Source organism: Loxodonta africana, chromosome 8 (assembly GCF_030014295.1).
Source record: "Loxodonta africana isolate mLoxAfr1 chromosome 8, mLoxAfr1.hap2, whole genome shotgun sequence".
NCBI classification, from domain to species: domain Eukaryota; kingdom Metazoa; phylum Chordata; class Mammalia; order Proboscidea; family Elephantidae; genus Loxodonta; species Loxodonta africana.
The window spans coordinates 26,989,860-27,006,061 of NC_087349.1; the positions used below are offsets into that span (position 1 = coordinate 26,989,860).

At 37.5% G+C, this 16,202-nt stretch overlaps 1 protein-coding gene across 14 annotated transcripts in view; it reads left to right on the top strand.

Moving 5' to 3' along the window:
• Window positions 1-16,202, top strand: part of CADPS2 (calcium dependent secretion activator 2) — a 614,350-nt gene that overhangs the window by 403,957 nt on the left and 194,191 nt on the right. For all 14 annotated transcript variants that reach the window (XM_064289775.1, XM_064289767.1, XM_064289765.1 and 11 more), the window contains exon 9: window positions 8,137-8,203. In XM_064289775.1, the coding sequence (XP_064145845.1) occupies window positions 8,137-8,203 (67 nt within the window). The remainder of the gene's footprint in view (window positions 1-8,136; window positions 8,204-16,202) is intronic.

The following is a 16,202-nucleotide window of genomic DNA, read 5'->3' on the forward strand; positions in this document are numbered from 1 at the left end:
GGGAACCAGACAAGGGTGCCCTTTATCACCACTCTTATTCAACATTGTGCTGGAGGTCGTAACCAGAGCAATTAGGCTAGATAAAGAAATAAAGGGCATCCAGATTGGTAAGAAGTAAAAATATCTCTATTTGTAGATGATATAATCTTATACACAGAAAACCCTAAAGAATCCTCAAGAAAACTACTGAAACTAATAGAAGAGTTCAGCAGATTATCAGGATACAAGATAAACATACAAAAATTAGTTGGATTCCTCTGCACCAACAAAAAGAACATCGAAGAGTAAATCACCAAATCAATACCATTTACAGTAGCCCCAAAGAAGATAAAGTACTTAGGAATAAATCTTACCAGAGACCTAAAAGATCTATACAAAGAAAACTACAAGATACTACTGCAAGAAACCAAAAGAGACCTACTTAAGTGGAAAAACATACCTTGCACATGGGTAGAAAGATTTAACATTGTAAAAATGTCTGTTCTACCAAAAGCGACCTATAGATATAATGCAATTCCAATCCAAATTTAAATGACATTTTTTAATGAGATGGAGAAACAAATCACCAACTTCATATAAAAGGGAAAGAGGCCCCAGATAAGTAAAGCATTACTGAAAAAGAAGAACAATGTGGGAGGCTTCACTCTACCTGATTTTAGAACCTATTATACTGCCACAGTAGTCAAAACAGCCTGGTACTGGTACAACAACAGATACATGGACCAATGGAACAGAATTGAGAATCCAGACATAAATCCATCCATATACAAGCAGCTGATATTTGACAAAGTCCCAAAGTCAGTTAAATGGGGAAAAGACAGTCTGTTTAACAAATTGTGCTGGCATAACTAGATATACATCTGAAAAAAAATGAAACAAGACCCATACCTCACACCATGCACAAAAACAAACTCAAAATGGATCAAAGACCTAAATATAAAATCTAAAACAATAAAGATCATGGAAGAAAAAATAGGGACAACACTAGGAGCCCTAATACATGGTATAAACAGTATACAAAACATTACTAACAATGCAGAAGAGAAACTAGATAACTGGGAACACCTAAAAATCAAACACCTATGCTCATCCAAAGACTTCACCAAAAGAGTAAAAAGACTACCTACAGACTGGGAAAAAGTTTTTAGCTATGACATCTCTAATCAGCATCTGATCTCTAAAATCTACATGATACTGTAAAACTCAACTACAAAAAGACAAATAACCCAATTAAAAAATGGGCAAAGGATATGAACAAACACTTCACTAAAGAAGGCATTCAGGTAGCTAACAGATATATGAGGAAATGGTCACAATCATTAGGCATTAGAGAAATGCAAATCAAAACTACAATGAGACTCCATCTCATTCCAACAAAGCCGCCATTAATCAAAAAAACCAAAATAATAAATATTGGCAAGATTGTAGAGAGACGGGAACACTTGTACACTGCTGGTGGGAATGTAAAATGGTACAACCATTTTGAAAAGCAGTTTGGCACTTCCTTAAAAAACTGGAAATAGAACTACCATAACTACCATATGATCCAGCAATCCCACTCCTTGTAATATATCCTAGAGAAATAAGAGCCTTTACACAAACAGGTATATGCACACCCATGTTCATTGCAGCACTGTTTACAATAGCAAAAAAATGGAAGCAGCCAAGGTGCCCATCAACAGATGAATGGATAAATAAATTATGATATATTCACACAATAGAATACTACGCATTGATAAAGAACAATGATGAATCTGTGAAACATTTCATAACATGGAGTAATCTGGAAGGCATTATGCTGAGTGAAACTAGTCAGTTGCAGAAGGACAAATATTGTACAAGACCACTATTATAAGAACTCGAAAAATAGTTTAAGCAGAGAAAAAAATATTCTTTGATGGTTATGAGAGTGGGGAGGGAGGGAGGGAGGGAGGGGGTTTTCACTAATTACATAGTAAGTAAGAACTGTTTTAGGTGAAGGTAAAGACAACACACAATACAGGAGAGATCAGCACAACTGGACTAAACCAAAAGCAAAGAAGTTTCCTGAATAAACAGAATGCTTCAAAGGCCAGCGTAACAAGGGCAGGGGTTTGGGGACCATGATTTCAGAGGACATCTAAGTCAACTGGCATAATAAAATCTATTAAGAAAAAAATTCTGCATCCCGCTTTGGAGAGTGGCGTCTGGGGTCTTAAACGCTAGCAAGCAGCCATCTAAGATGCATCAATTGGTCTCAACCCACCTAGATCAAAGGAGAATGAAGAACACCAAAGACAGAAGGTAATTATGAGCCCAAGAGGGCTCATAAACCAGAGAGTACATCAGCCTGAGACCAGAAGAACTAGATCATGCCCAGCTACAACCGATGACTGCCCTCAGAAGGAACACAACAGAGAACCCCTGAGGGAGCAGGAAAGTAGTGGGACGCAGATGTCAAGTTCTTGTAAAAAGACCAGACTTAATTTTCTGACTGAGACTGGAAGGACTGCGGAGATCACGGTCCCCAGACCTTCCGTTAGCCCAAGACTGGAACCATTCCCAAAGCCAAGTCTTCAGACAGAGATTGGACTGGAGTATGGGATAGAAAATGATACTCATGAAGATTGAGCTTCTTGGATCAAGTAGACACATGAGACTATGTGGGCAGCTCCTTTCTGGAGGGGAGATGAGAGGGCAGAGGGGGTCAGAAGCTGGCTGAGTGGACACAAAAATAGAGAGTGGAGGGAAGCGGTGTGCTGTCTCATTAGGGGGAGAGCAACTAGGCGTATATAGCAAGGCGTATATAAATTTTTGTATGAGAGACTGACCTGTAAACTTTCATGGAAAAAAGCACAACAAAAATTAAAAAAGAAAAAATACAAAAAAAGTAAGATGTACTCTCATACAATGCAAAATCGTACAGCTACTGTGGAAAACAGTTGGACAGTTTCTTTTAAATTAAACACACACGTCTTATAAGACCCAGCAGTCCCATTCCTAAATATTTACTCAGAAGAAATGAAAACATATACCCACACAAAGACCTGTACCAAATGTTTATAGCACTTTATTCGTAACAGGCAAAAAATGGAGGGAAAAAAAATAAACAATGTCTGTCAGCTGGTCAATAGGTAAACACATTGAGGTAAATACATACAATTGAATACCCTACTCAGCAATTAAAAAAAAATGAACTCCTGATACATACAATATGAATGAATCTCAATAGCATCATACTAAATGAGAGAAAGCAGACATAGTAGGCTGTTGTTAGGTGCCCTCAAGTCAGTTCTGACTCATAACAACCCTGTGTACAACAGAACAAAGCACTACGCAGTCCTGAGCCATCCTCATAATCACTCCTATGTTTGAGCCCATTGTTGCAGCCACTGTGTCAATCCATCTCATTGACGGTCTTCCTCTTTTTCACTGACTCTCTACAAAGCATGATGTCCTCCTCCAGGGACTGGTCCCTGCTGATAACATGTCCAAAGTACAAGAGACGGAGTCTCACCATCGTTGCTTCTAAGGAGTATCCTGGCTGTACTTCTTCCAAGACAGATTTGTTCGTTCTTCTGATAGTCCGTAGTACATTCAATGTTCTTCGCCAACACCACAATTCAAAGGCATCAATTCTTCTTTGGTCTTCCTTTTTCATTTCCCGGCTTTCGCGTGCATATGAGGCCATTGAAAATACCATAGTTTGGGCCCCAAACTCCTTAGTCCTCAAAGTGACATCTTTGCTTTTTAACACTTTAAAGAGACCTTTTGCAGTAGATTTGCCCAGTGCAATACATTGTTTGATTTCTTGACTGCTGTTTCTTTGGGCATTGATTGTGGATCCAAATAAAATGAAATCCTTGACAACTTCAGCATTTCTCCGTTTATTATGATGTTACTTATTGGTCCAACTGTGAGGAGTTTTGTTTTCTTCATGTTGAGGTATAATCCATACTGAAGGCTGTGGTCCTCGCTCTTCATTAGTATTTCAAGTCCTCTTAGCTTTCCAAGTAAGGCTGCATCATTTGCATATTGCAGACTGTTAATGAGTCTTCCTCCAATTCTGATGCTATGTTCTTCTTCATATAGTCTAGCGTCTGGGATTATTTGCTCAGCATACAGATTGAATAAATACGATGAAAGGATAAAACCTTGATGCACACCTTTTCTGGTTTGTATCGTTGGCTACATACCGTATAATTCCTCTTAAAAGATGTTCTGTAGAACAGAAAACTATATGGTTAGAAATCAGATCAGTCATTGCCAGGGCTGGGGATGTAAGAAAGGGATTGATCATAAAAGGTCATAAGGGAATTTTTCAAGTGATGGAAATATTTTATACACTGATTGTGGTGGTGGTTGGTTACATGACTGAATATGCTTGTCAGAACTCATCAAATTGTATACCTGAAACAGATAAGTTGTATTGTGCATAAATTGTATTAATAAACTTAAGAAAAGGGAGACAGGCTCAATGTAGCAATTGTAGAAATGCAAAAATGCATAAAGAAGAATATTAAATACATCTTTAATCTCACCAGCCAGAGATTAGGTACATGTTTACATTTTGGCGTACATCTTTCTGTTTTCTTTTTTTTTTTTTCTCCTTGTACATGAAATGAGCTCATATGACTGATTTTTTTTTTAATCAATATCTTATTGTAAGAAATTTTCTATGCTGTTAATTCTTTTGAGTCATTACTCTTAATGGCAATGTTATAATTTCTAAATGTTTGATTCTTAGATTGATTTTTAGGTTTGGAATTTTCAATGTTGTAAACAATATTACAAACATATTTTTCTTCACTCTTCTCTCATTTTTGAATGTGGTCTCTATGCCAAAAATCTGCTTCTATATCAGTGAAAAAGGAAGCTAGACAGTGACACTGAATACCTAATCCCAGAATTCATTCTTTTGGTGAAAAAAACCCAAATTAAGTTTGTTGAAGTTAATTTCACCGTATTCTCATTGAGTATGGTTATCTTTTCTGATGTATTTTATACGTATCCATTTTTGCATCAGAATTTTGTCTGGCTAATGTGAAAATTTTAGGAAGGCAGAGACTATTATATTTTTTCTGTATTTATAACATAAAACCCCATATAGCACTGATAATATTCCCTTTAGACAGATAGTCTTTTCTTGAATATTAATTTTTTTCTTAAGTGGACATGATGGATGTTCTTATGACCTGTTTCTTTCTAATTATGTTTGGTCAATTGTCATTTCTTTACGTATGTTGGGTTGAATTCCTTCTTCTCGTGCAACAGCCCAAAATACCTCAGAGTCCCAACATTCAATTTCTTACCTTGATTCCAGTCTCATATTCTATTTTACTACCTTTCTTATAACACCTTCCACCAATCCTTAAATATACACATGTGCCCCCACCCAACCTCTGCTTTCTGTCTTCGGGGAAACCATACATCATCACTGGAATTTGTTGAGCATCATTTCGAATGTTATTGCTGCTAACAGCATTGTTCCTTATGCAGGACATTTCCCTGTCAGCAAGACCTACGCTGGACTTGTTTGCTTGTTGATGGTTTGTGTATCACTACTCAGTTTCACTTGCATGTGACCCAGTTGCCGAGCAGCCTGCCAAGTGAGACATTTTGAGAGAGCTAAGAAGCAGGCTGTGGTCACAGACAAAGGTTATTCTAAATGTCCTCTGTGGCTCCTGGGCAGCTATTTGGTGTGTATCTTGATCATGCACTTTTATAGAGGGCATCCGTCATGTCCAGAGTATCTAGCTCCTGAGGTCATTGCAGTGAACCCTGCAACAGGAGCTTGGAGGTGTGCATTTCAAGAGAGGGAAATTACATACGAAAGACAGAGAGCAGCTAAACACCTATCGCTACAACTGTGGAAAGAGAAATTAGAGGCCAGAACAAAGATGGGGTAAAGGGTTTTCAGGAGACCTTGAGAGGAGATAGTGAAGAGATGAAAACAGGAGCAATAAGTGCTTCTGTCTGTCATTAAGTGAATTTTCCATTACATCCACAAGCCCAGACAATATGGTATCACGAGGGCACAATAGACGTTAGCCAAACACTTCAGCTAGCTGATGATTCTGAAAGAAAATATATAATTGATTGGGACAGTTTTGGTTATGCTTTCCAATGCAAAAGGCTAGTTGTTTTTATTTTAGTATTTAGTAATCTTTTGGTATTAATAAAAGCCCATTGCTGTCAAGTTGATTCTGACTCATAGCGACCCTGTAGGACAGAATAGAACTGCCCCATAGGATTTCTTTCCAAGGCTGTAAATCCTTACAGAAGCAGACTGTCACATCTTTCTCCCATGGAGCTGCTTGGTGGTTTCGAACTGCCCACCTTTTGGTTAACAGGTGAGCACTTTAACCACTGCACCACCAGGGCTCCTTTTAATACCAGTAACTTTTTTTGTCTGATTCTGAAAATTTAGAAAATACAGGGAATAAAGAAGGACATTTAAATCTGCCATAATAGTGACACTTGAAGGTAGGATTCTATTTTGAAATATTTATTTCATATAATTCTTTTAATTCCAAATTATGAAGTACAGTTTTGGGTTTTATGTATAGTTTTAACCTTGCTCTTTTCACGTAACGTTATACAGTGAGATAATTTCTACGGTGTCAATTTTGTCAAAAACACGATTTTAATGGCAGCATAGTATTTCTCTCTATGGATATGCCAGCATTTATTCAAACAGGTCTACTGTTGGACATTTAGATCGTTACTAGCTTTTCAGTAACACAAATAACACTATTCTGAGTATCCATGTAGTTACATACCTCTACTTAAATGTCTCTAATTTTTACCTTAAAATAAACTAAAGGGTGAAAAGAAAAAACAGGTAGGATTCTTTCTGTGTTTTGTCAAGTTGTCCTATAGAAAGTTGGTCTCTGCTAGTCTCCCACCTCAAGCAAAAAAGAATGCTCATTCATTTCACCACTCCTTAACCGACATCCCATATTGCTTTTTTTAAAGGGAGCAAAAAGTATATTTCAGCTTTGTTTTGCAAAAGAAAATTACTTTAATAAGGCCAAAACTAAAAATTCTAGCTAAGGTTTTAGTTTGAAGAATTGCAAGAGAAAGTCTATAAAGACTCGAAGCCCTTGAGTAAACTGTGTTTTTAATGGTCTTTTTTTATCACTCAGATTGTATCCAAATTAGGTTAGTATGAATAATCTGTGCAATTCTGGACCTTCCCTTCAGAAAACTGATAACTTAAAATATTGACGAATCTTACTGTAACTTTAAAATTCGGCCTCCGTGTCTTGTATTTTTAACTTTTGACAGTGTTTCTCATGGTTGTAGGAGATGTGTGTGCGTGAAGTTTCATAGCATGATTTTAAAGTAGCTCTCCACGGCAAGCTCACGACAAGCTTGATTCATTTTTAATTTCCTATTTCTCCTCTCTGGTACTTAAGCCTATCATCTATATATTCAGTAAGAACAAAAATTCTGTTCTCAAATGATTGACTACTGTAGTCATTTCAATTCCAGTTACTAACAGCAATGCAAAGTGAAACCATGAAACTGTGCTAAATTAGGCAATGTCATCTTCACTATTATCAGAATTTCATAGTTAGAAAAATTTGTAGCAAGAGGCTCCCACAAGCCAAGTACATGAGCCCTTAGAAATCAGAAAATCCAATCCTTTCATTTGATAGTCAAGGAAATGGAAACTGAGGCTGGTGCAGTCACCACTCAAAGTCATCCAGCTGAACAGCTGTCCTTCACCTAGGGTTCTCAACTTTACAGCCAGCGCCTTCTCCAGCCACACTAGCCTGCCCTGGTCATATCAGAACCGAGGCATTTGAGTGCCATGCTCTTCCTTCATAGCCTTTGCCTCTTCCAAGAAGTGTGTGTAAGAATAAAATTCCTACCCGTTCTTTGATTATCCTTTCTAACTCCAACTTCGTTCAATTTGTGGTAAGAACTGACAAATTGATAAGCCACATAAATCAATTTCCTTTCAGGAACATGGAATAAGTTCAGTCATTTTGTAACACAGAAGCTGCATGTTGCCTCCAGATTCCAAATGATCTAAACTTTCTCTTTAGCAGGCTGGTCTCAAAAATAAATACCTATGGACGAAATAGGATGACTCAGAGATGCAACATTTTTCATGTAAAATATTCTTTTGCTTGTTTTCCTTACCAGATATCTGTATGCACTTGGACAGAAGGTTTGGAAAAGATGGAAAAAACGTTACTTTGTTCTTGTTCAGGTGAGCAAGTTTTTTTTTGTCTTCGTTTTTGTTTTTGTTTTCTTCCTGCTACATAGCTGGGAAACACTGGTGGTGTAGTGGTTAAGAGTTACGGCTGCTAACTAAAACGTCAGCAGTTCAGATTCACCAGGCACTCCTTGGAAACCGTATGGGGCAGTTCTGCTCTGTTCTATAGGATCACTATGAGTTGGCATCGACTCGATGGCAATGGGTTTTGGCTACATAATCACTCTAAAGCTAGGATTGACAAACGTTTTGATCTCAGGACCCTTTCCTCTCTTAAAAATTATTGACCTCAAAAAGCTTTTTTTAATGTGGGTTATATCATTTGCTGTATTAGAAATTAAAACTGAGAAAATTAGAAATTATCTTTAATTCATTTAAGGTTTAGCCATCTATCCATTGCTGAGTAAGGTTACTTTATTGATGTCCCATTATAGTGTGGTAACTTCGTGAAAAGTAAAAAATTCAGTCAAAGGTAATTTTATCTATATAGCAAACATCCAGCCAATTTTTTTTTTCCTAACTGAAAAATAACTTTATCTGATATGATTAGAACAAATGTGTGGTCAACTAATTAATAAAATACCTAAATGTGTATATATACAAATGTGTGTGTATGTGTGTTGTGTCTTAATTAAAAACATATAAATGTGCATTCTTTTGCCAGGATAGCCCAAGCCTGTATGAAGTAAAGGTCCCGGTTTGGAGTCCTGGGTGATCCTCCAAAACCACACATGTAAATCATCGTCGGTGGAGCAAGAACTTAAAAACATTTACTAAGCAATTGGAGCCCAGATCTTTCTAAACATTCTTATTGTATTCCCATCTTTTATAGATGGCTATCCCACATCCAACTTGACAAAAGTTTGTGCCTTTATCAAGTCCCTCCAAAGCATTCAACTGATTTTTCACAGAAATGACTACTTTTTCAGTCATATTTTATGTGTTTATATAGAATCTAATTTAATTCCATGATTACAATAACTAATGTTATTGGCATCAACTAGTTTGACACCCTTTCTAAGCATAGATTTTAACTGGTGGAAACACATATGAGAACACATGAGAGTGTGGCCCAGGAACCGCAGATGTTCAACACGTCACACGCATTAGTCATTATGTGTTTAAGGAATGAATGGAGGATGTTAATCTGGAGGCCTGGTTAAGTGATAGTGGGCTAAAAGAGCTTCAGTAGATTGTTTGAACATGAAAACTAGACTTTGGTGGATCAGTCTTGAGGGATCAAATGATCACCTCATGCTTCTCGCCAGGTGAGGGTCTAGATAATCCCTTTCCTTTTACCTTATTTTCCAGCATAGGATTACAGAATCACAAACTATTGAACAGGCAGGTATACTTCATATTATCATTCCATGAGAAAGTTTAGAAATGAAAGAAGGGAGATTGTTGTTTAGTTTGTTTTTTTGTCCGTGTCTTTGAAGAGCTAGAACGTTCTCCCAGTGACAAAAATATGTGTTTAGCATTTTAAAAGGCAAAATCCAGTTTAAACCAAGGTAGATAAGCTCATGGAAACCCTGGTTGCTTAGTGGTTAAGTGCTATGGCTGCTAACTAAAAGGTTGGTAGTTCAAATCCACCAGGTGCTCCTTGGAAATTCTATGGCGCGGTTCTACTCTGTCCTATAGGGTTGCTATGAGTCGGAATCGACTCGACGGCAATGGGTGTGGGTAGGTAAACTCATATACTCCATATTTGAAATTTAAGAAAACACTGACCAAGCTACAATGAATTCACATTTATTCTATCTGAGATATCCTATCTTAAAATTTGAAGTCATGTGTAAGCATTATATCTTCACATATATGTACGTATACATATAACACTCACACACAGAGTCCCATGCCCAAACATATTGAGGCATACATGCCAGTATTCTACTTTTTTTTTTTTAATGTACTTTAGATGAAGGTTTACAGAACAAACTAGCTTCTCATTAAACAATTAGTACACATATTGTTTTGTGACATTGGTTACCAACCCCACGACATGTCAGCACTCTCCCTTCTCGACCTTGGGTCCCCTATTACCAGCTTTTCTGTCCCATCCTGCCTTCCAGTCCTTGCTCCTGGGCTGGTGTGCCCCTTTAGTCTTGTTTTGTTTCATGGGCTTATCTAATTTTCAGCTGAAGGGTGAACCTCAGTAGTGACTTCATTACTGAGCTAAAAGGGTGTCCAGGGGCCGTACTCTCAGGGTTTCTCCAGTCTCTGTCAGACCAGTAAGTCTGGTCTTTTTTCATGAGTTAGAATTTTGTTCTACATTTTTCTCCAGCTCTGTACAGGACCCTATATTGTGATCCCTGTCAGAGCAGTCATTGGTGGTAGCGGGGCACCAGCTTGTTGTGCTGGACTCAGCTTAGTGGAGGCTGTGGTAGTTGTGGTCCATTAGTGCTTTGACCTAATCTTTCCTTTGTGTCTGGTTTTCTTCATTATGCCTTCCTCCAGATGGAGTGAGACCAGTGGAATATCTTAGATGGGTGCCCACAAGCTTTTAAGACCCCAGACGCCCCTCACCAAAGTAGAATGTAGAGCATTTTCTTTATAAACTTATATCATGCCAGTTCAGCTAGATGTTCCCTGCGACCATGATCCTCACAGCAATTCAGTCCATCAGGGAGTTCAGATTTATCTATGGAGCTTCCATGACCTTGCCTTGTACCTGTTGTGCTGGCTTCCCCAGTATTATGTACTGTCTTACCCTTCAGCAATGTTACCACTTATCTCTTGCCTATTTAGTGTTTTTCCATATCCCCCCTGCCCCGTAACCATCAAACATTGTTTCTTTTTGTGTGTAAACCTTTTCATGAGTTTTTATAGTAGCGGTCTCACAATATTTGTCCCTTTGTGATTGACATTTTTCACTTAGTGTAGTGCCCTCCAGATTCATCCATGTTGTAAGATGTTTGGCAAATTCATCATTGCTCTTTATCGTTGTGTAGTGCTCCGTTGTGTGTATGTACCTTAGTTTGTTCATCTGTTCATGGACATCTAGGTTGTTTCCATCTTTTTGCTATTGTGAATCATGCTGCAGTGAACATAGGTGTGCATGTGTCTATTTGTGTGACAGCTCTTATTTCTCTAGGATATATTCCTAGGAGTGGGATTGCTGGATCGTATGATATTTCTATTTCTAGCTTTCTAAGGAAGTGCCATATCATTTTTCAAAATGGTTGTACTATTTCGCATCCCCACCAACAGTGCTTAAGAGTTTCAGTCACCCCCTAGCCTCTCCAACATTTGTTATTTTCTGTTTTTTTGATTCTTGCCAGTAGTGCCAGGGTGAGATGGTATCTCATTGCGGTTTTGATTTGCATTTCTCCAATGGCTAGTGATATCGAGCATTTCCTCGTATATCTGTTACCTGCATGAATATCTTCTTTGGCAAAGTGTCTGTTCATTTCCTTTGCCCGTTTTTTAATTGGATTATTTGTCTTTTTGTTGTAGAGGTGTTGAATTTTCCTGTAGATTTTAGATATTGGACCTTTGTTAGATTTGTCATAGCCAAAAAATTTTTTTCCCAGTCTGTAATTTCTTTTTTTACTCTTTTGGTGAAGTCTTTTGGTGAGCAAAAGTGTTTAATTTTTAGAAAATCCCAGTTATCTAGCTTATCTTCTGGAGTTTGTGTCAGTACTCTACTTTTTGAAGTTTTAAGCACAAATGAATTTTCCTTTCAATTCCTAATGTAATGGGAAGACAAACTGAATGCACACACTTCAAAATCAAGATGGATATGTATGGAGTTTCAACAAGAATGATCCACGGGGAGAAACTGGGTAGTCTTTATGCGTATGTTGAAAGACAGCTATCATTCTGCCTGCACGCAGCTTGTAGGTCCATACCTGCAGGCTGCATTATTGAAAGGTGAAGGAGTCGTTTTTTTTGTAGAGAGGACAGTGCATCCCTGCTGTGCCTGCTGCTGCCATCTGCAGAATGGTGCTCTGGTGATAATGTGACTCTCATCACCACTGGTGAGTGTGTATTAGATGAGTGATATAGCTGGAGATCTAGCCATCAGCCCAAGAATTTGTGCTCATGAAAGCTGACTGAGAGTCAGGTTTGGCCAGCTGCAAAGTCATTGTTCAAAGGGAACGCTCGAGAAGCTGCCGAGGTGAACAGACTTTTCAAAGGCTCTCTTATATAAACATTTAAATCAGAGTCAAAAATGCAAAACAGAACTACTTGTTAATATGAGGATGTTTAGCTTCTAGGTAAGACCAGTTTGGGCTCCTGTTTAGATTCTAAAGCTAATATAATTATGGTAGTAAATAGACTCTCATGTTTTCTGAGAGGCAGAGATATTTTTTATAATGATGAAGGTAAATTTTGGTTCAAGCCAGATTGAAAGAACAGTGATTTTGAAGAATACGCTTGAAGTCTTACCAAAATTAATTTGTGTATGTTCGCTTATTCATTTTTCTTGTGCTTGTTCGATATTTTAATATTAGATTTGGAGGATCTCATTGGTGCAGAGTACTTATTACAACTTTAATATATTTTATTTCATCATAACGAAACCATTAAGTATCTTTAAAACTCTGTATTTGTGATTTAACAAAATCAGTTATTTCTGAATTCTGTTTTCTGCTAGCACCACATAAAGAAACTGTACGCTTACAGATATTACATATTCTGAGGTACATCCAGAAATTCCTGAATTGCTCACCTATTAATGTAATAATTATTGCTGTATTATCTTTAATATATTACCTTATTTACTCAGAATAAGGCTATGAGGGGAGGTGTTATTGTTATCTCCATTGTACAGACAAGAAAACTGATGTACAGAGGGGTTGTGTCTTACCCAGGCTGAGGCAGTTAGCTCTTATTTCCTCTGCCATATTGCTGTGATTAAATCGATGCACACAACTACAGATGATCTGAAGACAAGCAGGTACAGGATTAATCACCGTGGATCATTAGTTCCACGAGGTACAAATCAGTGTTACTACATAAAGAAATGGCCAGTAAGCAATGCCAAAAGAGTTCTCTTGGAGAGGTCGCATACCGTGTGACATCACTGGAAACTGAAGCTGACGTCTATGTTGCTTTGGCCCTGTATCAGAGTGTTCCTTGCTCGTCGTTGATGTGTCAGAATCATGACTCAAAGTTGCTGCAAACAACAGCAGACTATCAAGACATAATGTTAATTAAATATCAGCTGAGTTGGCACAGGATGTAAACAGTCAGCCATGCCATGGGGTGATCCGTACCCATTGCAAACATGCGAGAGGCAACTGTTAGTGAGATTCCGTCAGAATCTGCTTTAAACTTAAAGAAGCGGCTGCCCCAGCCTACTGATTTCTGAGATATCCCACACACGTGGGGATCCCCTGCCGTAGGCTCCTCTCACTGTCAGTCGGAATCAACTTGACAGCAACTGGTGGGAAGCCCTTCTATAGAAATTGTGATGTTCTACTGCCTTCACTTTCCCCATGGCCGAGATATTTTTTATAACGATGAAGGTAAATTTTGGGTCAAGACAGATTGAAAGAATAGTGATTTTGAAGAATACGCTTGAAGTCTTAACCAAAATTAAATTGTATATGTTCGCTTATTCATTTTTCGTGTGCTTATTCGATATTTTAATATTAGATTTGGAGGCTCTCATTGGTGCAGAGGACCTATTACAACTTTAATACATTTTATTTCATTATAACGAAACCATTAAATAGCTTTAAAACTCCCTCTTTATATTTGTGATTTAACCAAACTTACCCATTCAGTAATCAGTTTAAATGTCCTTTTTTCAAATGGGCCTTTTCTGCTCATCCAACCTAAAATACCCTCCAAATGTATTTTCAAAGCATTCATTTCTAATTAAAATTGTCTTGTTTGTTGATATGCTTATTTTTTTTTATTATCCCTGTACCCCATCTACAATGTACGGTCCATGAAAATAAGGATCTTTCTTATAAACTGTTGTATTTGTGGAACCTTAAACACTATGTGGTACGTGAGTAGAAACTGAGTAAACATTTGTTGAATAAATGAATACATGCAAATCACTCTGAGCATTGTTATAAAAAGACTGCCTTTTCTTTCTCCAGCTTGCACATTGATCGGTAAATATCTTTTTTATGTCATTTGGACAAGACAGTTAATAAATATATATTCCCTTCTAATCTGTCATGAACTTGAAATATATTCATTTTCCTTGATCAAATTAAGGTCTGGGATCCCTCCCCCACCAAATAACCCTAGCAGCACCTTTGGCCTCTGCCAAGAATGTTTCCAGCCAAGGATTTGTTTTAAGCCTTAATCTTCACTGAAATTAGATGATGGCAGTTGTTAAGCTGCCAGCTGTTAACATGATTCCTACGGTAGGAATACAGCATACAAACCTGAATGCTGCAGTTGCTAAAGACCCAGAGTTAGCATTTATATATGTGGACACAGGCAGGTGTTGAACAGGTTGACAATTGAGAACCAAACAGGCAGTTTCCCACACCAGATGCATATACCTCATGGAACCACAACAACTTAAAGATGAGGTGCTCTGTCAAGAGCAGTGACAGCTAAAACCTCATTTAATGCTATGCACAGATTAAAGTTGGATTATATCCCCCAGTTCTCGCTAAATCCATTTTTTTATGGAGTTATTAAGAGTAGGTTGGGTTAAGGACATTGAATATTTACCATTGCTATGTCTTTCCCCTGAAGAGATTTTCAATTGCAATATAGTAAGTTATTTCAGCTTTGTTCGGTAATACACCAGTAAGCTTGTAAGTGAAAACAAATACTAGGCTGAAAAATTGAGAATCAGTCATACCACCTGTTTCTGTCTAATTCCCATCCCAAGGACCTGGCACATGATGATGTGGCAGAGTGGAGACTGCAGGACGGCTTCAAGCTGGGAGCACAGGGGCAGAGTGAAACCCTGGTCCCCATAGCTAGTCTTTCAGCAGAGTATTTTAATTATTAGTGCCAACTAATACAGACAGTTCTTTTACAGTGCACCTTCTCCAGATTCCCCTTGATGTGGATACTGGCTAGCAAGCCTGTAGCTATGTTAGCACTCTTCGGAAGGATTCACCTGAATGTGTACTATGGATTCCTTGTAGGGCTGGCCTTGAGAATGTCATTTAGCATGACAAGGAATGGGTAAAAGTAAGAACTCTTGTAGGTATTGGAGGAATCAAAAGAAGAATGAAATGTGGCATCATTTTGTGGAAATATAATCAGGAATCAGTGAGTCAGAAGGATTGTATTAAATAGTTAGTTGCTTCTGCAGCCAATGTAGGCCAGAAGCCAAACTGTACTTTCTTCAGTTGTTACCTGGGTCAGATTTCCTAATTGTCAGTGACAGCTTTGATAGTCGTTGGTATTTTGTTACTCACCCATCTGTACTCTTCATTATGGCTCCAGGCCTAATTATCTACAACAGATTCTGGTTTTATTGGGTGATCTTTTAATATATCAAAATAATATTAAAAGAAATACAAAATAAAATTTAAAAGTGTGTTTAATATATTATCATTTAGATGGCCATGACTCCGGAAATTGGGGAGCTCCTCTACAGCTGGTTTATTTTTTCAAGTACGCTTAAAGACTCTTTAAACTGGTACTTAAAGTTTTATATATTCAGCATGTTCAGAAATAATCATATTTTTAAAGCAAGCTAGAAATACAATACTTAAAAATAAAGTATGAAACCTCAGCTTAACCTTTTCTTGAGGTTACATGAAGGGAATAGCAACGTTAGTGTAAGCAGTTAACAATGCTTTTAAAAAACAAGTAGTCTTTGACAGCTAATTTTTAAGGCCAGGTCTTAAATGACAAGTAAATTTTTAGCATTTTAGGTAGGTTATGCATATCAAGTTTGGATACTTTTAACATATGGCAACATGAACACATCAATAACTTATATAATAAGATCTTTAGAGATAAACCTATTTTTTATTTTTTAAATTTAAAAAATATTTATTGAAATATATATCCAAGATAATGTTCATTGGAAACAGAGGATAGTAGAGGTATTTCT